Source organism: Antennarius striatus, chromosome 9 (genome assembly GCF_040054535.1).
Source record: "Antennarius striatus isolate MH-2024 chromosome 9, ASM4005453v1, whole genome shotgun sequence".
NCBI classification, from domain to species: domain Eukaryota; kingdom Metazoa; phylum Chordata; class Actinopteri; order Lophiiformes; family Antennariidae; genus Antennarius; species Antennarius striatus.
In genome coordinates this window covers 17620721-17647814 of record NC_090784.1, presented here as the reverse complement: position 1 = coordinate 17647814, position 27094 = coordinate 17620721, and the positions used below count along the sequence as shown (strand labels likewise).

Here is a 27094-nt window from a genome sequence, read left to right as displayed (position 1 = left end):
AAGAGGAGAAGCAGCAGAGAGGGGACGCCTGCCTGACTGCTGACATGAATTGGGGATCATAAAAAGTGTCGTCCTGGAATTAATCTGCAAAAAATGAATAAAGCGAAGTACCGCAGGGAGAGGAGTGTGTGTGAGTGTGTCTGTGTGTGTGTGTGTGTGTGTGTAGGTGCTTCCTTTTGAATCCATAATGAAGACAAGAATGGGAAGAGAAATTGTACACTATTTTTAAATGTATTCCTAAGGCTTTATGATGTAGATTCATGAGGATGTGTGTCTTTATACAATAAAGCTACTGTATAAGCTATATGTGTGTGTGTGTGTGTGTGTGTGTGTGTGTGTGTGTGTGTGTGTGTGTGTGTGTGTGTGTGTGTGTTTTAATGTGTGTCCGTGCCTCAGCTGTGACATACTCCTCCGTCCCCACTGCAGTGCCTACAGGAAGTGCCACATACATCATGAATTTTATGCATAAGGCTGAATGTCAACACTGATGCATAATTTTTGTGGTAAAACGCTAAATGTCACCAAACACCAGGCTCCGTTCCCACTGACGGTGGGCCTGGAATCACCAGAGGACGCGCCAGCAGCCAGCAGTCACCACAACAGACGTCACACCACGACTGAGAGGCTTGGACTGCGTGGCAGGAGTGGCAGAGCAGGCGACAAGAGATCAGGAGCAAAGGAGGGTAATGAAAGCAGATTTTAAATAAGATGGCAGTGAGACCAGAGATATTTTTTTTCTCCACATTTCTGTTTACAACCTACCTCCTAAATAAAAAGAGCAACATCCCCTGACACAAGAATTAATTCCTCCTTATATTTCCAGTTCCGCTTCTTCCCGCATGTAATAAAAGCTACACTAAATATCACGTAATTTTATTATATTAAAATTTCACTCATATATCCGGCATAAAATAATGTTTGAGCTGTGTTTTCTAAATGACTGGCCAACCTATTTGAGAAGGTTTCTCTGGGTAATTGGTATGGAAGCTCAATTCCCTCAAATGATTCAATATTGCTGTTTACGTGGAAGCAAAAAAAAGATAGTTTGTGTTTTTATTTGGCTAGAGGCAAAACAAAAATGTAAAGGGCAATCATCAAAATTTATTTTATTAAGGTTGATTGTGTTTGTCAGTCTGCTGTAACTTGTATTACCTGGATGTGAAAAATTGAGCAGAACAAAAATAAACAAACCACAGAGCGTAATTATAAAACCAATAATGAGAATCATATCTTTTATGATCAAATATTTTTATGCTTATAATAAAAAAAAGAGAGGTTTTGTCAGGTTTGTGAAGAAACACTGCTTTTGTAGTGATAGCGTGTGAATAGAGTGGATGAAATTCCCAGTATGACAAGTACTGTAAGCCAAAATCGATTCACAGCCCAGCGCCACTCCTCGGGACTTCAGCATGAAAAAACCGAAGCTTTGGTGACTTTGTGCATGCTGATGGATCTTTTTCTTAAGCATGTGGTCACATTGTGCATAAAAGTCTGGACATATAAAAAAAAATCTCAACCACAGTACATGCATAGCTGGATATCCTAAAAGTACATGACAATATTCTGGTTTTTTTATTGGGCTGAATGGACAATTTAACACTTTATGTCTTTCATAATGCGCAACAATACTTAACGGTTATCGGAACAAAAGAGAAGAGAAGCCACACAGACACGGAGTGTGAGAACAGAAGGATGAGAGCAAAGAGAGAGAAGGAGTGGCCAGTGAAGCAGACATCCAGCTTTAACTCATCCTCCGAGGCAGACCACCAGATGAGCTACCCTCAAAAACGAAAAAAAAAAGAAAAAAACCCACACTATTAATATCTATGTGGAAAATCTGGCATCAAATACTGTCAACGACACACGCAAAGCGACACGCGTGCAACAGTTACATAAAGAACTTTGATATTCTTGCGTTTTAAAAAAAAAAAAAAGTGCCAAGTTAGTGCTTGTGACCTTTAAGGTTGAAGGGGTGAGTAATGAGGAGTGAGGCGACTCAGCTAGGACCGCCTGAGAGGCTGCCGGATGAAGGACAGGGACGGAGAGATGGGTGAGAAAAGAAAGATGGAAAAAGAGGAAGTTAAAAAAAAAAAAAAAAAAAGAAATACGAGGGCGCTGTCATCACTTTTTTTTTCTCCCTCCGGCTCCCCCAGCTGTTGTTCTCTCTCTCTCCCTTTCACAATTACTTTTCACTGCCACTCATCCCTCCAATCACCCTTAGTCCTCCCCCTCCCTCGCTCACTCATTCTCTCCCTCCGCTTCTTTCCCTCCATTCTCCATCCACACAAATGACTCAGTGAAACAGGTCAAGTGTTACAAAATTCCCCCTGCAGCTCAACCTGCCTAATACAAGGCCTGGCTCATTGCATCAAGACAAGTAATACGCTGTCTACTCACTAAGAGGGAGGGACGGACGCACAAACACACACACGTCTGTACAATCAACATTAGTCGGCCTTAGTTAGAGCTTATTTACTTTTTGTTTCTATCATTACAGTGATGGGGAGTAAAAAAATAAATTTTCATTGCTTCTAGCAGTCTGTCATTAAAAACAGGATTTCTACATAAAAACATTGCATCTGTGTCCTGTAACAACCGATTAATCATTTGTCAGCAAAGAAAAAAAATTAAACAGTTTGAACAAATAGTCAAATTCGAAGATTATTCTGGATAAATGTGTACAACCACTAACAGAATACATCAGCTAATAATATCATAAATAAAATGATGTGAAGATCAATCAAGAATGAATATATTAATACTGCAGTAAAGCATACATAAAGACTGTGAGGAGGCTGCATTAAAACACGAGTCTCCGTCTGGTTCTACCTCTCCCAGCCATCCACGCTAATGAACGGTGATTGGGTGACATAAAACCCTTAGGCAAGAAGTAAAGTGGCATTAAGAGGAGGACAGCTGAGTAAAAAGGCCTTAAATAGGATCAACAACTGGGGCAAGTCAACGCACGCTTACCCTTTAACACACCTGGACACACACCGTGACAAACATTTTGGTCAACGCTTCAGTATGGAGGTGTATTTATTCTGCAAGCAAAGAATCGTGATATAAAAAACATAATGGCTCCATCTATCAGCATGGTGGGAACCTATAGAGGACAACAGCACCTGGACAGCGTTTGAAATACCCAGACAAATAACTAGGAGTCATCATATGATGACAAAAAAACTGGGCGAGAGCATAAAACCCACCACGCAAACACAAGACAATAAACAGAGCAGACATGAAAATCTGGACAAAAGTGCACACTTGTTTGTTAGAGAATTGTTTGCCTCAATCTCCCGTGAATAACAGTCATTTGGGAGGGTAATGGCCTAGGAAAACTGAAATGTACCGGAACATAAATTAATCAGAATGCGAGACCTGCATCTGTGTGCCCTGTGAGTGTTCAGTGCCATCTATTTTTGCAGCTTATATCCCATTGTTGGCGAGCAACAAAAGAAGTTCCAGCTATTACACACACTGAACAGAGCGTATTTCCACGGCTCCTGTTGCAGGCAGGCCAGGCAGATTAAAAGACCCGCGGCCGGGGGGATGAAGCACTTATTACCATCAATGTGACAAAGATCACATCAAATCCATGCCAGGGCGATAATTGACTTCTGTTTTCTAAACATTTCACGTACAGCCGCTGTAGTGCCGAAAGCCAAATTTGAATAACATTTAATTTCCTTTTGCTAAGATAAGACCTTTTGTTCATTCAAGACTATTTTATTGAATCATTGCCCCAAGATGACACTTAAAGTGGACAGGGAATGGTGCAGCGTGGCTGTGCCTCGCATGGTGATGATGAGTGATTTTCTGAACTCCCCCCCCCCCCTCTCTCTCTCTCACACACACACACATACACTGTAGTGCATTCAAATGTGAGTCATGACTGCTACCCATGATGCCTCAGCTGTGGGTTTGAATGACAGGTGACAGCTGAAATGGCTGAAGACAGCCAGGAGGAGAGGAGGGATTGTTGGAGGCCAAAATAGGTGCTGCACAAATCCACATGAGGACCTCACATGAATGCACACAGGCTCAGGAGCAGACAGCGTCTCTGGCAGTGACTTAACGTACAGCTTGGAACAGTCTGATGTCGCGCAAGGAGATTTATGTTTCCCAGAGCAATAATTAATGGTATAAATCAATAATGTATTTCCGTTTTTTTTTTTAAATGACCCTTCAGGGATCAATAGCAAGTGATTAGAGATCCGGAGTGACTGAAGATTTCTACACCAGGATTGACTGGATGGTTTTGGATGCAGAAGAGTAAAGGTTGCATATTCAGAGCTCCACAAAACACACTCTTACAGTTCCCTGACTGATTCCAGACGCTGTACCATTTAGTCTGCAGCAGACGATAAGAAGACGGGAGAGTCAGAGAGGAGGACGAGGCAGAAGAAGTGATTACAAGAAAAGATGTCCAGATAAGATGACAGACAGATGAATGGGAAGGCAGTCTGGATATAAAGGAGGAGCTGACACGGACAAACACACGCAGGCATCATTTTGAGAGGCTTCAGCTGCCTTCTCCTCACGACGGCTGTTATTTAATGTGAACAAAGAAAGAAGACTTGAAACTGTACAGGGAAACCGGCCAGAGGAGATTACATCACTGTTGACTCTGATGAAGGCATCCAGTCCAGTCCCCTACTGTGTGTGTGTGTGTGTGTGTGTGTGTGTGTGTGTGTGTGTGTGTGTGTGTGTGTGTGTGTGTGATGCCCAGGACTGTAGAGTTAAGCGATGACTCAAGATTGCCTTTTTTTTTTTTTAAAGATACCGCAGAATAATATTCCAAATTAAAAGTCTCATTAAATACACCGCACTGATCTGCTAAAGTGAGATTTTGCGATATCCTGACATTGATATTCTGTACAGTTGATCTAAACCAAAGGGTGCTGAAAAATAAAAAGAGAAATACACAAAATGTAAACACTGTACTGTAGCAATCAAAGCATTATTGTGGAATTACACAAGCAGCAACATGCAATGCTGAATTAATCAGTGACGTTATTAATACATAAACTTCAAATAGTCAATTCTTCTCATGAAAAACTTAATTAGAAACCTAAAAAAACCCAGAAAAACAAGATTATTGCCATTTTGCGTTTCATTTTGCCGGCGCTAAACATTTTCTATTCTTGCTGACATTTTTCATCCTGTGACATAAAGTATGATTCAAAGCATTTCCCATCAATAAACACACAATGGAAGCTGACTTCACAGGCTGGGTTAATTATAATATCATGGGTTGTGATATGATTCAATTTGAAAGGGAAATGTGAAACTTTGTGCAGGGAAAAAGAGTAAAGTGTTGTTCTGCAGCACTCAGGAAATATTGGTGGTACAGTCCTGCACAGGAGGAAAAAAAACCCAAACATTTGCATGCATGTTCCGTACCGTCAGGCAGACGAACATCTGCACAACAGTTACACGCACAAATGAACATGAACACAATCACTGATGATTTACTATAGACTTGGCAGTCCCCAGAAGTCCGTCTCAAGTCCCTCAGACCAAATATTTGCAGACTTATTTAGTTTTCATTTCCATATTCATGTCCCACTCTGTATGTATCTAAGGTTATGTGGACGTGCATGTGCCAGCGCGTGTATGTACTTTGTAAGAGCTGCCTGTTGAGATGGTGAATTAAACAGCAAGTGCATTTGATCTGCAAAGCACTCCAGGGCAAATACACAAAATGACACACACACACACACACACACACAGGCTTGCATATAGCATCAAAATCATTTCCGTCACAGAATCTATTCTTAGGAGCAGCATCAAACCATTCTTTCCCTGATATGAATCTCCTTTATTCATACCCAGCGCTACACACACACACACACACACACACACACACACACACACACACACACACACACACACACACACACACACACACACACACACACACACACACACACACACACACACACACACACACACACACACACACACACACACAGCTCAAAGATACACTCCTTGGTGGTCATAATGCCTTCACATAAGGCTCTTTGTTTTTTGCATCTTGGCGAACAGGATTAGTTCCAGGTAAGTCACAGCATAAAGACCTTTGGGGGTTTATTAATTCGCAAACATTCAAACACATAGGATGTAAGTTGGAGTGCAGTAGGGACTGTAGAAAACTTCTTTTCCCATCTCTCTCTCTGTCAGATAGCCACACTCTGATCTGTGAGGAGCTAAATCAACACAGCTGTAACAACTCAGCCCTCATCCTCCTCCTCTCACTCAAGCATCTCTGCTCCATCTGTAATCAGCTTTCTCCTCCCTTTTCAAAATACTTTTTGTCCTCTTGCTGCCTCCATCCTCCCCATCTCCTCCTTTCCCTCTTTCTTCCCTTGCATTCAATCTAGCATAAGCATCTATAAAATGTATATGCCGACAAAAGGCCTCAGATTTCCACATCCATCTCCTTACCCCTCCTCACACCATCACATGCTCTTTATTCTGCCTCCACGCTATTCCTCTCCCTCTATAACTCCAGAACCTTCACTGCCCTCCCAGCTGTTGGCCCATGTGCTACTCCTTGAGAGATGAGCCTCCCAAAAATGCACTGCACCCACCCAGATACTCTGAGCCCTGTCAGCAAGGAAGAGAGAATGTCTGAGTCCTCCAGGGGAAACAAGAGCTTCCACTTCCCTCTGTCTGTCTGACTGAGTCCGTCTTTATACGAGACTGTGTGTGTGTGTGTGTGTGTGTGTGTGTGTGTGTGTGTGTGTGTGTGTGTGTGTGTGTGTGTGTGTGTGTGTGTCCGAATGACCAGAACTCAGCCCGAGGATCAGATTTTATCATTTACTGCTTGAGGATGAGAAATGATACAATTACCAATTTCCAGTGATTATTTAAAGATATTACTTCTCCTTGCTTTCACCTTGTTCAACACAATAAACTTTTTAAAGACATTTGCTGGTCTGGTGCCGGTACTTTAAAAAAAGATACAGATTCTCATTATTATAATGTTCATTACTTTGACATGAAATCAATTAGCGGGGTCGAAACTAGGCAAAAGTTGTAAAAAATGAATATCTCCTCTCCACAAAACGGACACCAACAGAACTGTGTGAGGTGGTGCCACTAAAATATACATTAACATTCACAAACCAGTTTAGTCAGAAACCACATTGGTCAGTTACCCATGCTGTATCTCAAATAGTCAACAAACCCAAACTGGCTCAGATGATAAAATAATTATCCACAAAAGATTAAAAAAATATTAAATTAAATTATATTTGCCTATAGCAAAAGTGAGGAGAGTAAACAGATGTGTGAAATAAAGCATGGATCAGTGGTAACTTTAGTACAGCAGGTGGGTGCCTCCAATCCCAGTCATGACAAGCCTCCAATCAGTGACCTCAGTCAGAAAGCCGTCCGTGGCATTGCCCGACACAAAAGAACAAGAACGTCCACCAAGTAGGTGGCAGCAGCAGAATAGTGACAATCAAATAGCTCCACTGCCTCCGTCGCTGACAGCTAGTTCAAGCCAACAGCAATCAGACAGAAATGGAGAGCAGTCACCTAACAGAGCTGCAAACCGACCTGGGACTGATATGATCATCAGCCGCTGGCTGAAGGAGCTAACAGACCTCCTGTCTGAAGCCTGCACATCGCTTAGTAATAATATGAAAAAGTATTATTTTGAGACAACATGAACAACAGAGCCACACGAAACACAGGATGTTCATGTTAAGACAACAGCAGAAAGCAAAGAGAAATGAGGGATGAATTAAAAGATTGAAGGATGATAAAGGCCCATAAAAACAATAAAAAGACAATAAAACAGGGGACAATAAAAAAAGGACCACATCACATAACAGCATGTCAGTGAAAGTGACTTTTAGGAAGTAATTTAATTTGTGTGCGAGGCCTTATCTCCTCAGGCAGGTCGCTCCAAAGCCGAAGGGTCCTAAAGGCAAAGGCACGGTCATCTTCACATGAAAGCCTTGACTTAAGATCAACCACAAGGGTCCGTGTGGAAGATCTAGGCCTGCTGGTTGGCCGCCATGGTGTCAGGATTTCTGTTACGCAGCTGGGAACCAGATCCCAGCATGCTTTAAAATTGATCAGGAAAATCTTGAAATCAATTCTAAGATGTAGAGGCCGCCAGTGAAGAGACGCCAGGATTGGGTCGATGTGATGTCTGCGGGAACCGGTGAGAAGACCAGCTGCTGAACTACAGCAGCAGCAGGTGAGAGAGGGATTGAGCTTTATGCCAGACAAGAGGGAGTTGCAGTAACTAATCTGGAGAATATAGGAACATTAATGTTTTTGTTTTTCCCAAATCAGAGTGCAAGAGCACTGGTTTGAGTGGAAATGGTTCTTGGGTGAATAATGAGACAAATAAGACTCCAAGGTTTTTAGCAGTGGGTTTGTTGTGGGTGGAGAAGGGACTGAGGCTGAGGCTGATTGATATGCTTGTTTTTTGGTGGAAGCAGATTTTGTGTCATTCAAAATGTGGACAAACAGCATCGAGGTTTCTTCTATCTATATAATATATATTTTATATATAACATACAGTATATTCACACTAATAAATGAAATAGTAATTAATTGAGTGAACTGAGCAAAAATATTCCAGCAAAACAACACTTTAGCATGTTGATATTACTGTTTAAATCCGAGGGCTGCTATGCCAAAGCAGTGGAGTAGTAAACCTGCAAAGGATGGCTGTAAACCACTTGGTCTTATTTATACAGCAGATAAAGGAATGAAGAAAACAAATATGTTAAGTCAACCTTTGCCATCTCCCCTAGTTGTGTACCATCAGGCCTGTGCTGCAGCCATCATCACATCGGGGGACTTTTTTTTTTTCCTCAAAGGCTTTTCACCTTCAGTTTAGCCTCCAATAAATTAAAGCTGAGTTAGTACTGAGGTCACATGACTTGGCTACTGAAGAACATTTCACCATTTGTTCTGAAAACTGCAAAACCACTTCATTTGCATGATAATTGTCCTAAAAATTGAGGACAATCTACTATATAAAGTGCTGTGAGTCAAAGGATGTGCACAGATGTGCAGGACATGAATAATGAAGAGTTAATCACAGACGGTTAAGAATGAGCCATTTATAGGATATTGTGTTTAACTCAATTATTCCAGTGGATGTATGACTCACACAACCGAAGATCTAACGATTCACTACAGGCGAGAATGCCACTCATTTTAAAGTGACTAAAAATATGCAGGAACCTTTTCATAATTAATGTCAGAGGTAGGCACTAGCTTTAATCCCAGTGAAGGCTCCGGTTCCCTCATCTGTCACTCAGACATGCGTGTGACGCTTTGGGCCATTTGGTCATCATTCACTCTGGGATTTATTTGTCAGGTCTGGTGCTGAAGGTTGAGAGGTTAAATGAGGAGCATTGTTGTAGAAGTTATTAGCAGAAAGATGCCACAGTGGTCTGTATATGTGCACACACACACACACATGCTTAATCAACACTGCAGCTGCCAGAGATGGACGTTACACACACACACACACACACACTTCAGGTTGAAAAAACATTTTCACACACAGATATTGTATCAAAATATGATCAATTTATTTATTTATCCATTTATCTGTGTCTAATATATGCATACAAAGACAACACACTTGTTGTAAACAGGGCCACTAGCAGTCAATGAGAGTCAGACGGTCCAGGTTGTGTCACATCACGTCTAGTAAACGAAACACACGGAACACAGGTGTAGCTGGTGCTGGTTTGGCTCCACATCCAGGTTATTTGCTCAGAGCTCATAAAGCCGAAGGTTCACACAAAGTGGATATTTTATTAATTTTTTTCTTTTGCTGTGACAAACGCAGACAAAAATGCAAGTTTTGCACAAGCTGTTATTTCTAGCGAGGGCTTAAAAGCCTTTCTGCTGTGTTTGAGTCTTTCTTACATTCAGCTAGAAACCCAGGCAAGATTTTGTATGTCTGTGTGTGTGTGTGTGTGTGTGTGTGTGTGTGTGTGTGTGTGTGTGTGTGTGTGTGTGTGTGTGTGTGTGTGTGTGTACATGCTAGCACTCTATCTCAAGCCTCAAATCCAAAGCAATTAGAGAGGCCAGATGGTGGATTGGACTCGCAGTAAATAGCTGTGCATTGACAGAAAGAAGTGTGCAACAAAACCGAACTGCAACAAGGAGCCAAGATGACACATAGCCACACGACGCAATCACAGCACAAAGAAAACATGGAGGACACGCTGCCACAGCAGCCATAAAGCGAGTGTCATCGTCACGGGGAACTTGGCGACAGAACTTGATTGTATCATTTGGTGAGGACACAAAGACGGCACTTGGGTGCAAAGAAAATGTGGCAGGTGTATACATGAATTTACTCACATACATGAACCTACACACACACACACACACACACACACACACCTCTACATGTCCTTCTGTTAAAATTTGACCAAACCAGTTTGGTTGAGTCAGAGTTCAAACAATGCGGCCTTTGAGAGTCATTCCATTCACCGAGTTTCAGCTTGGCCGGCACATTCCCCCCCTGAAAACACAAACTGCCTCCCTCCAGGACAACCACTGAAACTACAGGACCACATTCCTCCACACTATCCTCAGCTCTGTGTGTGTGTGTGTGTGTGTGTGTGTGTGTGTGTGTGTGTGTGTGTATGTGTGTGTGTGTGTGTGTGTGTGTGTGTGTACAACATTTGCCCGAAAGGTGTGATTATACAGAATATTGTATGTAAAGAAAAAAAAGTGTGCATGTTGTGCACTTAGTATAATCCTGCTTCATTATGGAGAGAAAAAACATGTCCTTGAAACTACTATCAGTTACCAAGGCAGCAAGTTTACAGCAGCCAATCAGGACAGCTACACATAACCACTAGCACAGTTGAAAATCGACAAAATGGCTAGCGCAGTTCCTAATTCCCATAAGATTGCTATCACACCTCTGGACACACACACACACACACACACACACACAAAAGTAAATGAGAATGGGGAAGACAACATGAGGGCTGCGTGTCTAAATGGGTGACAAGGAACAGAGAGACCACTTCATATCCTGATCAATTAATCTATAAATCTAATCAGCGACGATCAATGACTTGCACCAAGACTCAATCTGTTTCCTCCGTCATCCCAGCCACCCTCAACGGTTAAAGAGACAGGTGGAGTAAAAGGAGAAAGAGACAGCACTGGAACATTATAAAAGTCAAGGAATCTTTAATAGCAACCAAATACGAAAGAATTTAAAAGACAAGACAAAATTGTGACAATTCTATTTCATTTTTTTTTCCATAGACCAAAAATTAATTCAAAAGTAAAAAAAAAAAAAAATACAAGAAGATTACAAAGACCACTCAATAATAAAAAGCACATTTTGGGGTAAGACTGTCATGTAGTGCGTACAGTTCATTTGTATAGAAGAAGCACATTTGCCAGTTTTGGCAGCAATCACAGCGCAGCAGTCAAGAATAAAGCACTCGGAAAACATAAATTATAAAGCACTGCAAAATAACAGAAAAAAGCAGAAACTGTAATAGGAGAAAATAAATCCTTCATGCTTGCTGTCACTGAGCAATACACAAATGTGACACCATAAATTAGTAATTCCTTTTCTCTGCTACATATTTATATATTTATACTATATACACACAGGAGGGGTTTTGCTTTTTTCTTCTTCTATGCTAGTGATATGGGAGATGTTAAGGCTTTTATTAGTCATCAGATGTTCCAAGCCAAAAGAAACAGCAACAATACGCAGCTTTCTGGGAGAAAAATGTGGAGCATTTTGATGGCCTAACCTCACGCTAGACCCCGGCCAGGATCATGGACTTCTCTAAAACCACTTAGTCTGACAAGCCTTATTTGGGTGCTAAGGTGGGTGGCAATGGTGTGTCTGCGGAGGCAGTGGCGGAGGAGGTGGGCGAAGTTGAGAGAAGTAGGAAAAAAAACAAAAAAAAACATGAGATGAGTAGGAAGTTGCAACTCTCTAAAAGCATTTTGTGGGATCCGGGAGAGGGAGGAGGTCAGTGCGGTGGCATTTTCATGAAAGCTATATTTCCCGTATAGAATAAAAGCAGAATGGAAAAGCAGTTTACTAATAAGCCCATTTCTCTAACACTGTGTGAAAGGTGTGCTGTGCCCCCCCCCGAAATGCACAGCCGTGTCTGATCCAAATGGTCATTGTTCCAGGAATGGGCTGGACAGTGTGGGGTATATAGACGCAGCTCTTTCTACAGTAGCAGGGAGCTGTATATGTCCTGACAGAGCCACTGAGCGAGGAGATGATAAAGAAGTGTTTTGTGTGTGTGTGTGTGTGTGTGTGTGTGTGTGTGTGTGTGTGTGTGTGTGTGTGTGTGTGTGTGTGTGTGTCTAGCTATGTGAGCGTGTCTGTGTGGGCTTATGTCAAGAGATGGCAGAGTTTGTCAGGTATGAGGTGTCTTCTGCAAAGTTTGGCTGTGGGAGGGAGCATAATGAGAGTGACTGAGGCGTGTTTGTGTGTGGGAGAATGTTTCTCTGCATTCTGCATATGCATATGTGTGTGTGTGTGTGTGTGTGTGTGTGTGTGTGTGTGTGTGTGTGTGTGTGTGTGTGTGTGTCTTGGAAATACACAATAATATCTTCAGTTTGCCAGTTCTCCATGGTGAAAAAAGGGGCGTCTCTTTGGGACACAAGAACTAATGGCAGAGGAGGATGTCTGTCCCTCAGATGTCCAAAAGACACACACTGGCACTCAACCACACGCACAAAGCTGAGTCACACTTGTGGTGTAACAGTCTACATGATGAATTCTGTATACTGTGGGTATTTTTGCTTTGTGCAAAGTGTCTGTCAAGGTGAAGCTAATAGTGCAAAAAAATGTGTGCTTATTATATGGGATAGCAGGCAATGCTTACTTCAACAGAATAATTATACAACATTTAGAATTTTCTTCCAAAGGCAAATTTACTCTCAGGTTTCGGGTAAACTTGGTTTAGTTTGCTAAATCTCCCAAACCACTAAAGTATTCATTAGATTTGATTACATTCTTAATGCCCTCTGAGATGTTTGAACTTTAGAATGAGCCTGGAACACATTCCTCTTAACCTCCTCAAGCACTGGCTCCATCAATATGATATTTACATTTTCATAAATATCCACATTTTCACAAGAAAAATAAAGATGCTTACATATATACTACATAGATACCTCACACCAAAATGTACATATAACAGTTTTTGTCCCTTATCGCCATTCTTATCTGAAAGTATCACACTCACATTGCTTTGTAGCGGTGACAGAAGTGCAAAAATATGTGATATTTTCATTTTGAGTGGACATGAAAAATAAGTTGTAAATGCACTTTAGCTCAGGTTAACAGGTGCTTCATTTATGTTTAAGGTAACGCTGTTAATCCTGTTGAACTCTAGACGTTTTTTTTTCTCTGAAAGCTGTCTTTCTGCCATTTGCCTCCCCTGCCTCTCTCCTGTTTAAGGTTTAAACTCGTCATTGTCGAGAAAGATTGACTCGCCCCTTATCGACACTTGTGCTGTTTGTGTTTCTCCATCAGTGGTTCAAGTTTAAAAAGCAGCCGTCTAAGTATGTGCAGCCATTCTTGCCCTCAGCAATGGGTCACCTTGCAGTTGACCTGAAAGCCCTGCAGCGCACTACATATAGATCTGAGCTGGGCCTTACAGGTCAGTGCAGACATACAAAGACGCATTCACTGCATTCTCAGCGGGTCAAAGGGGAGTTTGGTAGAAAGCAAAAAAACGCTCGATTAAAAGGGATGCAGTGGAGTTTCTCTCCAAGATTGTGCCTCACTGTCATCCGGTTACTAGAAATGCACAATGATGCATGAAAACACGCACCTCCTGAATTGTAAAGACAGCAATGCACGGTATCTATAAGTCATATTTGCCTGAATCAACCTCCAGCGGCTCATTAGAAGGATCCATTAACAGTCAGGGGACTATCAGCCATCAAGCTGCATCACAAAGAGCTGCTTCATTGCCTGAATCTTGTTAGTCAATATTGCTTCCGCAACTATGCCATGGATTCAACCTTTTATGCCGATCAATGCGCCACATTTAACGTAAAATCCGCCGATGGGAAGACAAATTAGAAGATCTCATTGAAAATATATCCAACCTAACCTTACCCAGGGAAGAGGTGGGGCCGCTGTGACATCCAGCCGTTTAATAAAGTATGGGAGAAGGGGGGCGGGGTGTGAAGGTGGCCACTCCAGGTGGATTAGGAAGTCCTGGCGTGTCAGGGCAGGCTGGGCTGGAATAGAGTAAGTGGGGCGTTTGACAGATCAGGAGCAGTAAAATACTCCCCCCGCTCTCAGCGACCCTGACCTCAACCACGGCCTGGATAAATCATAAACTCCCTACCAACACTGGGAGCAAGGTGCCGAAGAGAAGGAGATGGAGAAAAAGGAAGGGTGATGGGGAGATAGAGGTGGGTGGTGGTTGGGGTAACGCTACGTCATAAGCGATAAGTGGCGGCAATCTGTTGGTCCCGGCTAAGCGAGCGACTTCACGGCTCATTACCAATCAAGCTCCTCCTGTCAGGAGCGCTCTGAAGAGATGAGGATGAGGTAGAGGAGAGAAGAAGAGACGTGCTCCCCTCTCGTCATCCTACATCCGTCTCGCTATCCCTTGACCTTGTCAGATCGGCTACACCTCATTCTCTCGTCTCCCGTTTACCGTGTCTTACCTCCAGGCGAAGCGCAAAAGTTTTCATGAGTACTTTCTGCGGAACTTGATCTCTCTCTGCAAACCTACTTTGTCATATTTAGCTGTTATTGTATTTGTGCTGCGCATGAAGACTTAATGTTCTCTTTAAATTCTGTATGATTCATGAGTGTTTATAGTCAATCATTTGCAGAATCGAGGAGGGGGGGAGAGGGTGGGAGGGTTGTGTAAAAATGAGAGGAACACAGAGTGGAAATAAACCCCCCCCCCCCCCCCTTAGTCAACATGAGGAAATATATTGATCTCTTCTACAAATCATCTGATGGTGACTGTCAAAGCCTTAAAATGTTTTCAACGCAATCTACAAACTACCCACCGGCTGTCACCGCACAAACGCATTACCAAAATAAAAGCTTTCCCACAGGAGCACTGACAATGGCAGGCAACACATAACCGCTGTTTGGGTGAAAAGAGAAGTGGATATGCAAGTGAGTTGTCTTCTCTATACCAGAGCTCTTGTCATGATTTCATTCATCTACTTTCGCTCTACATAGTTTCTCTCTTTCAGTCTTTGTGTCAAGAGTCCTGGTCCTGGTCCCGGTTGATAGAGATCTCATGATCAGAGGTGGAAGGAGGTGAGTTGTTTCTTCTCTCCATTTGATTCTCAGTTCTTAGGGATGATTGCAATACTCCTTTGGGAATATCCCACCACCCTCATCTTCATTCAATCCATTCTTGGAGGGGAGGGGTTACACTGTGATTAATAATAGGTCGCCTTTAAAATTTATTTTCAAAAAATAAAAGTGGTATTATTTTTCTCTTCTCTATATCAGAGAGGGGCTGGAACCTGGAGCCGTAAAATCCAAGGGAAGGAATCCCCTCCTCCACCCGCACTGCTCTTCATCCTCCTCTTCCTCTATACGTAAACAGCAGTCCGTGAGATGACAGAACCATCCCGCTGGGACTCCATGTCATCATCCAGGTAATCACCAATAATATCGCCCTGGTCATGCGGTGGGCGAAGCTGGAGGATGGGGGCTCCACCGCTGAAGTGGTCGTACCTCTCCTCCTCCTCCAGCTCATCAAACTTCCTCCTTTCCGCATCATCCAATTCATTGCTTAGCAGGATATCTTGGGCGGTGGGTGTAGTGGCAATGATTTCAGGCCGGCCCCCCATAGTGAGTGGCTGGTGGTGGTTGTTTTTCTCTCCCAGACCCTGTTGGGATGAGCTATCGTAAACGTAAATAGGGCCGTTGTTGCTACCCCCCACGCCGCCGCCGCCGCCGCCCGCGCCTCCTCCTGTGCCGTTCTTACTGGCCTTCTTGCCGCCACCAAATATGCGTGTCTTCATGTCGCTGCCTCCATTGGCACGGTAACCCTGCTGTTGCCTGCGGCTACGGGTGACAAGCACACCGATGAGAGCGGCGACCAAAAGGAGAGCCAGCAGGGAGCCAATCACAGCTCCCGCCACCACACCGGCATTGGATGAGTTCACTGAGGGCTCTGTAGGAGGGAGGAGAGGCAGGGGGGGTGGGGCAGGGGGAAAAAGAAGAGTGTGAAACATGGAGGGAGAGCAGAAGAGGAAAGGGAAGAGAGGGGAAGGAAAGGGGAGAAAACAGATGACAGGATCACAGAAAGAAGGCAGGAGTTGATGTCAGCGGTGCTGGTCTAAACTGTATTTACTGAAGTGTGTACGAGTGCTGAGGTGTTGCTGTGTGTGTGTGTGTGTGTGTGTGTGTGTGTGTGTGTGTGTACTGAGGCTCTTTCAACACTGACATTTTCTCCTCTTCCTCAAAGCTGCCTCTGTCCCCATTCCCACAGTCACGTCAGAAGCAGCATCACAACCACTCACGTAACCCCCCTCCCCGTGTTGCCCTTCCGTGGTCAGGGTCCATCCGAGGCCCGCCACAAATCACACACAAACACACACTTTGAAGAAGCAGGGTACGGTATGTACAGGACAGAACAGGTGGAGGCCATGCAGAGGGGAGAGGGGGTGTGATGGATGGATGGATGGAGGAGAGTGGGAATGAAGAAGATGAGGAGGAGGAGGAGGAGGAAGAGGAGGGGGGTTGGTGGCAGAGTGAGTGAGTGACAAAGTGACACGACGAACTGACAAGTCTTCCTGGAAACCATGAATGTAGAGCGGGGGGAACGAGTTGGCACCGTTCTGTCTGGCCAGACCTACGTGAGTGTCCATTTTTACTCCAACACTACTGGTTTTTCTCACGGCTAGAACACACACACACGCACATGCACACACACACACACACACACACACGACAAGAACTCCCTTTTAAACAAAGAGTTTCTTGGAGGCTGTGTAGGCTGAGTGAAACTAGGGCTCCACAATTAAGTACACAGTATGTCTGTTTGTGTATCCGAACTCCAGAGAGGAAGTGGGATGTAAATCAGGGTCGTGAAGACATCCCATATGACTCCTCAGCCATTCAAGCGCTTGTTCTCTGAACTCACACTCCCCTACTCTCTCGTCACCCCCCTCAGCAGCAATATTAATGCAATATATTAAAGCAGGCACTTGAACAGACAACTGTTTTTGCAGGAAACGCAAGATTAAGCTAGGTTTCTGTTTGAAATGTTTCGATTTGCAGTGTTAATAAGAAATCTGGGTTCCGTGCCATCAATACCAAAACTACAGTACTTTCATAATATATTCATGTTTTAAAAGGAAAATCCTTTATTTCTATTTTGTAAAATCAGAATAGTAAAATGCAAGTGGTGCCTGCAGTCATCCAAAACTTTGCCTTAATAAAATGCCAACTAAATAGAAGAACTATGATTTAAAACAAAACACCTGGTTTAAAAAAAACAAAAAAAACTACACAGTGAGCCTGTCAGTGAGCCTGTCTAGTCATTGATTGTCTTGGACACATTTGAGGAGGAGCTCAAAATTATTGGGGTAGGGTTAGTTAAGACAGCACGAGTGAGTTAAGGTCTTCTGAGTGAACCAGGAGGTTGTTGCTGCCTGAAAATGCATTTCAGGGCAGAAGGATCAAGACTCTAAATGCTTTCTGGGAGTGTGACAACTCCCTTCAGTACTTGTGACCACTTTCCCCATGTGGTCATCATTTATAACTCAGTGGATATGGAGTATGGCAGTGACACGAGGGTCACCTCCACCCACATGGCTTGCAGTCGCTTCACTGTGTAGCTCATGGACTTAAAAGCCTCAAAATGACAAAGGTGACTTTACAAGGACATCTTTAAAGCATGACATATACAAAAACCTCTGAAGGAAGGAGAAGCACTTTGGTGGGATGGATACACGATGCTTGCTTCACAGGAACACACCCTCTTCAGAACTTTGGACAATATGCCTTAATTGAAAGGAAAACTGATGCATGGATGTAGCATATAGATATTTCCACTTTCAAATGCTTTAAGGCACTTAAAGTTTAGAAGTTTGATTTGTTTTATATTTAAAATTAAGATATATTTTAATGCTATTTCTACAGTTCTGTTCATTCAGGCGCCCCATAAGAAATACGTGACATTCTGTGGTAAGGAAGGAAGTTTGTGGCAGAAAAATAATCTCAATGCATTAATCTGGTTTTCATCCGTGATTAGAAAATTCTCCTTCGGATCTAAGTGCACAAGATCCATGATAAGGCTAAATTAATCCTTAGCTTTAACCACTTGTTGAAACTGATCAGGTATTCTCACCTAAGCCGATACACTTTTCCGCAGATGTAGCTTTCTTTTCCACTTCCTGCGCTTCCACCAGCCGCAGCAGCGGATTAACCAGCGCTGTCAAAATCCCTGACTAATGTTGAAAGTTGCACATTACCCCAATTCTTATTGTCACTCCTTTCTGAAATCCAACAGGAGCCGTTCTCTCTTGTTAAGTGAAAAGAGAGCAGACAGAATTACTCTTGTAACACTGATTCTTGTCTGGAGAATGGCGGTTAACTCCTGTCTGCACCTGTGCTCTGCTGTACTGCTCTTAATTTCTTCCCCTCTTCTCCAAACCTTTTCCCCAACTCTGCTATCGCCTCACCGATTGTGTCCTGCATGAACTCCTTTCCATTTTCTCCATATCATCCTTGCCGTTTCCATTCATATTTCATTCATTGTTACTTTTCTCTCTTTTCATCTCCTCTGTGCTTCACTGTAAAATAGGAGGCGATTTCTGGCAAGACTGCAAAGGAAGATCAGCTTCCCCTAAAATGTCAAAAACACTCAAATATGTACTGTTGTGTTAACATTTTAGTGACTACAAATGTGTAGTCAAGGCAAAACTTAGAATAAACCAGGGCAGATCAACACCTTAGATCGATTTGGTGTAAAAGTAACGGGTCTTTTCAGCTTTCCTGGTATGAAAACGTTAGACTGAAAAAATTGTACTGTTGGCCATGCCTCTTAATGGAACACTCAGGGATGTCTGGTCAAAATTGGGTTTTGGAGATCTGTCAAATTTTATGATGCAGGCCGACAATAAGCTTTCCCTCTTTGAAAGACCAGCAGCCTCCACTGCTTTAAATACATGCCTGGGGATAAAACTAAAAAACATTCTTTCGAGTATATTTCTCTTCTTTTATTTCACCTGCCTCCCTTTATACATTTTCTGGCTCCCCTTCTGTTACCCCACCCCAAGGCAGTGCTAAACATTTCTATTCACACACATGAGAGTGAGAGCTAGCCCTAAATGTCCACTTGCAACAGGAACACAAGAAAAGCATTATCACCTCAGGCTCCATGGAGTTCCATCGAATGAAACATGGCACCAAACACTAGCAGCTTCTGTTCTGAACCTGATGCCTCCACCGAAATTTAAATGCAAATTCTCTTTAAATTCCACTCATTCAATTATTTTGAACACATTGAGCGAGTTCACAACTGCCGCGCACCAGGTTTATGCTGGTAAAACCTGTGGTGGATGACAATTCATGTTTTATTCCAACCTTCTGGAAACAACAGTTGAAATATTCAAGAGATGGATGCAAAAGAGCCATCCCAGAATGCCAGTACCGGCCACTACAGACCCTGACACATCTTCACAAAAAACTGGCAGAATCTAAGTGGGTGAGGAGAGGACATCTTATAAACACATGCTGTTGGATGAGGCGGCAGGAAAACTGCAAAATGAATGTTGTGTGGATAACAGGTTGAAGGGAAAAAAACGTGAGTTAATACAGTAACAGCAGACACACACACACACACACACACACACACACAAACACTGCACACTGTGGATGCCAAAAAACAGCATGCTTCTCATGAAGTCAGGTCCAGCATGACCGTAAGCTCCAAGTGACCGCAAGTAATGAGGGAGATGGAGCAAAAGTAACAACTACTGCAGACTCCACAGAGACATGCATGGTCTCACACACATAGACACACACTATTATGATCATCAGTTGTCCAATGTGGGGCTGAGCTGGACCTAGAGCATAGCTGAAGAGTAGTTTCTGACAGCATATTAACTTATTGAACACAGCAGTGTGGCTACATGTGAGCACGAGTGTGTGATTGTGTGCACAAATGTGGGTGTGTGCTAATGAGAGATGGGCAAGGGGCCAGCTGCAGGCTGGAGGGAGATTTGGCTCCATCAGACCTGTTCTCTGGCTGGTTGTGCATGGCCGGCCAGACACACACACACACACACAATGGATGAAGATGGCCCCTTGCCCTTGAACTTTCTCCTTCGATGAGTCTGAATATGGACGTGTTTTTTCCATCGAAATGAAGATACCCTCAGCCAACGTGGGGAGGATTCAGTCAGGGACATTTAATTGTAGGATGCTGAGCCTCGTCACCGCTGTAAGCAATGATGGGGCAAACCAGAAACAGGACAGAAGATGGAGGATAAGCCATGCAAGAAACCCCCCCTAAGAAAAGAAGCTGAAATTGAGGGACGGATGGAGAGATAGAGACCACTAAGCTGTGATTAAGGAAGAGCTACTGGTATTTAAGTGTTAAGCTTTTTGAGAGAGAGACAGAATGCTGGGGGCACGAATGTCTTTGAGCAGGGAGATCAGCGCTAGACTCGCAGAAGCTGAGAGACAACCTGAGAGATAAGGAGGATGAAGAGAGAGAGCATATGCTAACAGGGAGAGATGCAGTGAAAAGAGCAAACTGAAGCCAGGGAGATAGCGAAGGAGAGATGAAGAAAGAAAAGACTGGACAGCAGGGTTATGACTAGTTTGTGTGCGCCCGAGCAGCAGGATGAGAGGACGAGAGGAAAGGGAGGACATTCATCTCTCTCACATCATCCGGGGGCAGGACAAAACTGAGGGGCAAAGAATACATGCAAACACCCACACAGACATGGAAGAGTGTGTAGTTTCCAGCATGTGTGTGTGTGTGTTCGTGTGTCGTGCAGCTGTTGGATAGAATGGTGGGGGACCTGCTATGTAACAGGTGCTGGCCATTTCACGCCTGTCGGCACCTTTTAGTCCTGTTTGTCTACACGCCTTCGTATTAGTCTCCACAGATCTGGATCACATGCCCATCTGGACTCATCCCATGTGTCTCTCTGCTCCATCTGAACCACCATCAACAGCTCTATTTTATTGGAAACAGTACCAGTATCACCTCCTTTCTTCCCTCCACCAACCTCCCTCACCATGACTCTTACTGGTTGCCTCAGTCTCCCCTCAACTGCCAGAGAATTTAGCTCACATCTTATTCTCCTCCTCCTCTTCTCCTGCCAGTGAGTAAGAGAAACTGTGGGAAGTTCAACACGAGCAGAGACTAGAAAGACCAGAAAGAAAAAAAAAAAAGAGAAGAGAAGAGACGAAGTGGGATGAAGAACAGGAGTGAAAGTGTAGGATGAAAGAGTGAGAAAGGAAGGGATTGTGGAAGGAGGAGATCCAGGAGCTGAGGCAGCAAAAGCTGACTTATCCTCTCTGAGAGGTTTGGAGACAGACACACGCTCTGCTGAGAGATAGTGGAGACCAATGGCAGTGGAGATGGGATGTGGTGGCACAAGATTCCTATGGGACTTTTAAATGCCATCAGCATCTGCTCTCTCCCCATCCCTCACGGCTCGGCTCTGCTCCTCTCTTAGCGTGGATGCTGGCACTGATTTATCTGGTGCATGTTCCCTGGCTTTTTTAGTCTAAAAGCAGCAGGCTCCATCTTCGTGCCTGCGCCGCCTGGATCTATGCATCTACTCGCTTGCTCGCTCATAGTACAGAGCAAAAGACGGTGACATCTTTTGTGCTACATAAGGCAGTTATAGTACTATGAAGCAGTACAGAATGGCCCCAGAGGAGTGGTGACAAATCCTGTGGCACCATAAGGAGCTAGGGGACTTGAAAGAAGACAGAGGGTGGGAAGAGAAGAAAGAAAATGAAAAGCACAAAACTAGAATGGTACTCATTAGAGCTCACACTACTGCCAAGTCCAAATAGTCCTGCACGGGTCTATCTCCCTCTTCAAATGGGAAAACAAGAGAATAGAAGTGGTTTTAGAACATACATGATTTCTCTTTAAAAACTAGTAGGTCATAAAAAGCATTCATGAAAGACAAATATAATAAATTGCTTTTCATTTCAAATTCATCTCTGTTAAATTACAGCTACAGAACAGCTGTAGATTAATATAAATGTTTATCCGCTACTGCATAATACAGACGTCTCATTATTAAAATCATGAATACAGATGATAGTTTACATCATGAAGGGAAAATAATTTAATATAAAGCCAAATAGATTTTATCTATATCTATCTGGATCGCAGCTACAAAGTAATTCCTTTTTTTCCGACCCATGCCTCGGATACTCCAAGAGGTTTTGTAGGAATCTGCTCATTAGTCGGTGTATTTTTCTGTTAACAAAGCAACATAAAAACAACAGACCAACAGGACACAAAGGTGAACACTTCACCTCCATACTGAAGGTAATAAGTAGAGCCTTCGCCAGAGGATAACCAAACGGAAAAAAGGAGCAAAAATGAGGGCATGAAAAAGCTGGGTTGCTCTTAAAATGTGGTCGCTAGAGAAGTGCACTTTTTCCCCCTCATAGCCGTCAAGGTTTAGCTCAATGTCAGCTGGAAATAACTTCCGGTAAAGTGCAGGCATATGGCAGAGCAGGTGGAGGTAGATGTATTTTCTATGAGGTGTAATGCAGAAGTGAATCTTTCTCAGCAACGCAGCTGAAACTATAGAGTGATGTAGAATAAGGGAAGGACGGATCGGGATGGAACCGATTGGTCTGAGTGGTTTAATGCACTCCAGTTGTTATGACGATCTACACAACACACAAACCTGACTATATCCACAGACATCTATCAAGATGCAGTTTAGAAGCGTGAGACCACTTTCGGCTAAACCTGAGGCAACACTGAAATCCACTTCATTCCAAAGTCAATGGTGTAGCTATGAGTGGAATGCATCAATTTTACTGATTGGACCCGTGTGTTGAATGGATTAACTAATGAACAACACTCATTTACTATGATTCAGTCTCTTCTATCAGATTGATGGCTAAGGGTGCTGAAGAAGAAGATACTCAGCCTCTTTGTGAAAAAGAATTTTAATGGCCGACCTGCTCTTCCTTTTATTGTAGAAAAATAGAGGGAAAAAGAAAATATTGCAGAGACGGATCATCCTGTCTGGCATTGGGCACAATGTGAGCTACTCCTGGGGACCTTGTGAAAAAACTATCTGGTTAATGTCCTGTGATGTGTGTCTCTTTCAGACAGTCCTTTATCTTTGTAATTGCACAGATGTGTCCTCAACACGGAGTTGTTCGAACATTTGAAAATAGAAATAAGTAGCATGCATTATTAGTAGAAAAAAGATGAAAGAAAGAGGTGGAAAAAGTTAAGTGAAGAGCCATGAAAGCACACAAAGGAATGCATATTCACACACTGTGAAGTCCCACACATACACACACACCACGGACAGAACAACTTGACCCACTAGCCCTGCGCTACACACCGCAGACAGACCTCAGCACAGAGAATGTGAGTGTGTGTGTGTGTGTGTGTGTGTGTGTTCCTGTGACATGTGAAGCAGTGCGACGTGCATCCCTAGGGACGATATGGTAACATAGCACACACCAGGAAATGTGTGGCATGTGTGATTAAAGTGCAGTTGGTTCCAGTTCATCAGTTCAGGATATAAATATTTCCACATACAGACCAGGGGAAGCTTAAGGTGATGAACGGTACCCCAGTGAATCGCAAATGTGTTTTTCTTTTCAATTCTGAAAGGTTCACTGCTTTGCCGACACATTTTCAGTGTTTCTGGACATTCGTATGTCTCACTTCATTTGTTTTAACCTGCTCAGAGAAGCAGATGGGGGAAGTTAGGAGGGACTGTTAAAAACAGAGAGTTCCGCTTAGTTGTTCCATGTGAACCAAGGCACTCTAAGCAGGTTAAAATAGGCTCTAAATGACATCTGAACAATACCATGAGAATGATTTTTGCACATGCGGTACACTAATCGATTTTTGGAGTGAATTTTGTGGTGTGTTTGATCCTGTTGTTCTACTCACCTCTTACAATGGCCGTCACCTGGTCCCTGCCAGTCCCAATGCGGTTCTTGACCTCGCAGACAAAAGTGGTGTTGACGGCATCGTCCACTTTAAGGACCTTCAGCTCTTTTCCATTGATCTGCACCGTGTCTGGCATCTCCCCTGACATACTGCGGGGGAAGCAGGATATCGACATGAGAAAGCAGGAAAAAGGGCAAGGCAAAAAAAAAAAAGATTATTTTTTTAATATAACGAGACAGTGCAGTTGTGATTTGTTTGACTTTGGGCACAATGAAGAATGTGCTCTATTGTGCAATGTCATCAAATTCTATTTATCTTGATGGCTGATGCAAACTCAATCAGTTTTCCCCTCCCTCAAAAGGAAATCCATTATCACACATTCGAGGAAAATACGATGAGGGCAAGGCGTAAATCAAATCTACTGGATCGAGGTCCAAAATCCCATTTTTTCCATTTACAATTTAAGACTTTTATACAAAAACAAAAAAGAAATTCCAATTCTGTCACAGTCATGTTAACAGTTGATAATATGGAAAAAGAGAGGGAGAGAGTCATATCGAGTTTCTCATTATACGCGGGTTAAATCTCGAGTCACAGAGTACATTATGAGAAATTATGTGTCTATCTCTATAATCAGAGTACAGGCCTGTAGTGGCAATAATAAAAGAGCTGATTACAGCGCTGTGGACTCGGGACTGATGGGTAAGACGGGGAAAAAATTAGGGGGGGAGAAAGAAATCCGGAGACATTGGTAAAAGATTAGAACGATAAAGTACCGGGGGTGCTGATACTCACGTCTTCCAAAGGACAGACAGTGGGACGGGGTTTCCAGTCGCCTGGCAGGTGAGTATCACATTTGTACGACCCACGTACCAATTATTGTCGTAACCTACTATTGTCACCTGAGGGGCGTCTGGGGGAAGGACAGATAAATGGCAGAAATGAGGAGATAAAAAGTAGCAATTAGTTCAATTAATTACCCTAATCACGTTGGAGCGTGAGCAGCAAAGGAATTTATGGAATAACAAGTGAAAGCTTGAGCGGGTGACGTCTTACATTGAACAGCTAACTTCATCGGGAAGCTCTCTGGTTTGGTGAGGGTCCTGTGATCCACAATGCAGCTGATGTCTTTCCCGTTGTCTTTAGCTGTGGGAACCATGCGGTACTCGCTGCTCACGGTCACAGTGTTGTCTATGTTTGTATTAGACACTGTTGTCGCATTGCCATTTGCTGTGGTAACCCAGCTAATCCGAGCGGGTGGACGGCCATCAACAGACTCGCACTTTGCCACGAGAACTGCCTGCGTGCCCGCGTCCACTGTCACGATGGAGGCCGAGTTCTGAGGCTTAGCTGATGGATGGATGAATATTGGCGGGGAGTGGAAGACAGAGGGAAGAGAGCAGATTAAATGATACAGAAATAGATAAAATGGAAATAAGACAGCTGAGGGAAAAGATAATATGCACCAGTATTGATAAACAATTTGAGTCAAGAGCATTGAAAAAAATAGCAAATCCAAAATCTCATTCTCTAAATGTGCTCCATCACCCCGCTCACCCTACTCGATTTTTTTCTCCGTGCCCACATTGATGAACATTTACGACCACAAGTGCAAAAATACACAATCCATAAATCTTTTTTCACTCTCCCTTCATTTCTCTAATCTATTACCTCTCTTTCCCCATCAACTGCTATTGACATTCAATTTCGCTGAGGAGTGTGGTGGCAGTTTGAAAATGAAAATTTCTAAACACACCTGTTAAGTGCATTTCCATGCACAAAAGTGACATTGCTACACAATCTCCACCATCCCCCATACGCCTCTCTACCTCATGCCTGCTCGCTCGCCCTCTGATACTAGTGTGAGATCAGAAGAGAGCAAGCCCAACAGGAACTGACAGCAGGCATGACAAGCAGCGGGATCAATAGAGAGCTTGAGGCGAAGGCAGAGAGGTATTATGCGCTAGAGGGTGAAAAGAATGGAGCAGAGGCACTGGTGTTGGGCCAAGGTTAGACTAATGGTTCCATTGCATTAACAAGAACACAATTGATCTGACAATACCACTTATAATAGCAATTAAGACTATCTGGACATGCTTTTAACCTGCACGCTACCTTTTGGGGGGGAGGGAGAGTTGCAGTCAGAGCAAGGCTTATGCATATGTACGTACACACACACACACACACACACACACACACACACACACACACACACACACACACACACACACACACACACACACACACACACAGGATTCCAAAATGCATCTTGGTTCTCTAAATGCTATTGGATACAAATACAAGTATATTAAAAAGGTAGACAGTTGGTCATTTAACTTATTGAAATGAGTCCGACCACTCATAGCATTCATCCTGTGAAAGTAAATGAAAAACTTTCAAACAGAACAGACTAGAGAGGATGGAGATGGGTCTGATTCCTCTGCGTCGGACAAAGAGGCAATGTGGGGTTGAAAAGCGGTAGTTATCCTTTTGGTATAATGAAAAAAATAATTTTGCAGGGAGTCTTTTATAATTTTGAAGTCCTTGGGAGGCACCCAAGAGCACAAGTTGGTAAACAACAATTCCAACAGCTTAGGTGTTAACCTTGACAGACGGAGCCATAAAACGGCAAACCAGTGTAGTGCGTAATATTTATAACCACTCCTGTGCATCTCCAAGGCCTGATTTCATAAGGTTGGGGGAATTTGTGCACACCAGACTGGAGCACATTGTCGATGTTTAATGGCAGCATGAGTATTTCTTGTTCCACGCTGCTGGAAATTTGGAATCAGTCACCTTGGTATATTAAAAAATAAGTACCTCAGATCTCACCAGAAGATCAAAGTGGGGCTCATGAGAAGCTTGTTTGGGATTTGCTCACACTTGAATTGTGTCATGAAGGTCGGCTTTCAATTTGGACCTTAAAATGCTTTCTAGCACTTGAGGGGGGAAAAAGAAAAACTCATGCA

The 27094-nt window shown here is 43.2% G+C and overlaps 1 protein-coding gene across 3 annotated transcripts in view; it reads right to left on the bottom strand.

The window, feature by feature from the left end:
• The window catches only part of LOC137601293 (nectin-2-like), a 75570-nt gene that overhangs the window by 16965 nt on the left and 31511 nt on the right, over positions 1-27094 (bottom strand). For 2 of the 3 annotated variants that reach the window (XM_068323426.1, XM_068323427.1), the window contains exons 4-6: positions 25182-25475; positions 24921-25038; positions 24126-24274 (exon numbers count right to left, since the gene is read on the bottom strand). In XM_068323426.1, the coding sequence (XP_068179527.1) occupies positions 24126-24274; positions 24921-25038; positions 25182-25475 (561 nt within the window). Of the gene's footprint in view, positions 1-9588; positions 16164-24125; positions 24275-24920; positions 25039-25181; positions 25476-27094 lie in introns of those variants that run through there. The other variant, XM_068323425.1, reaches the window with a different exon arrangement.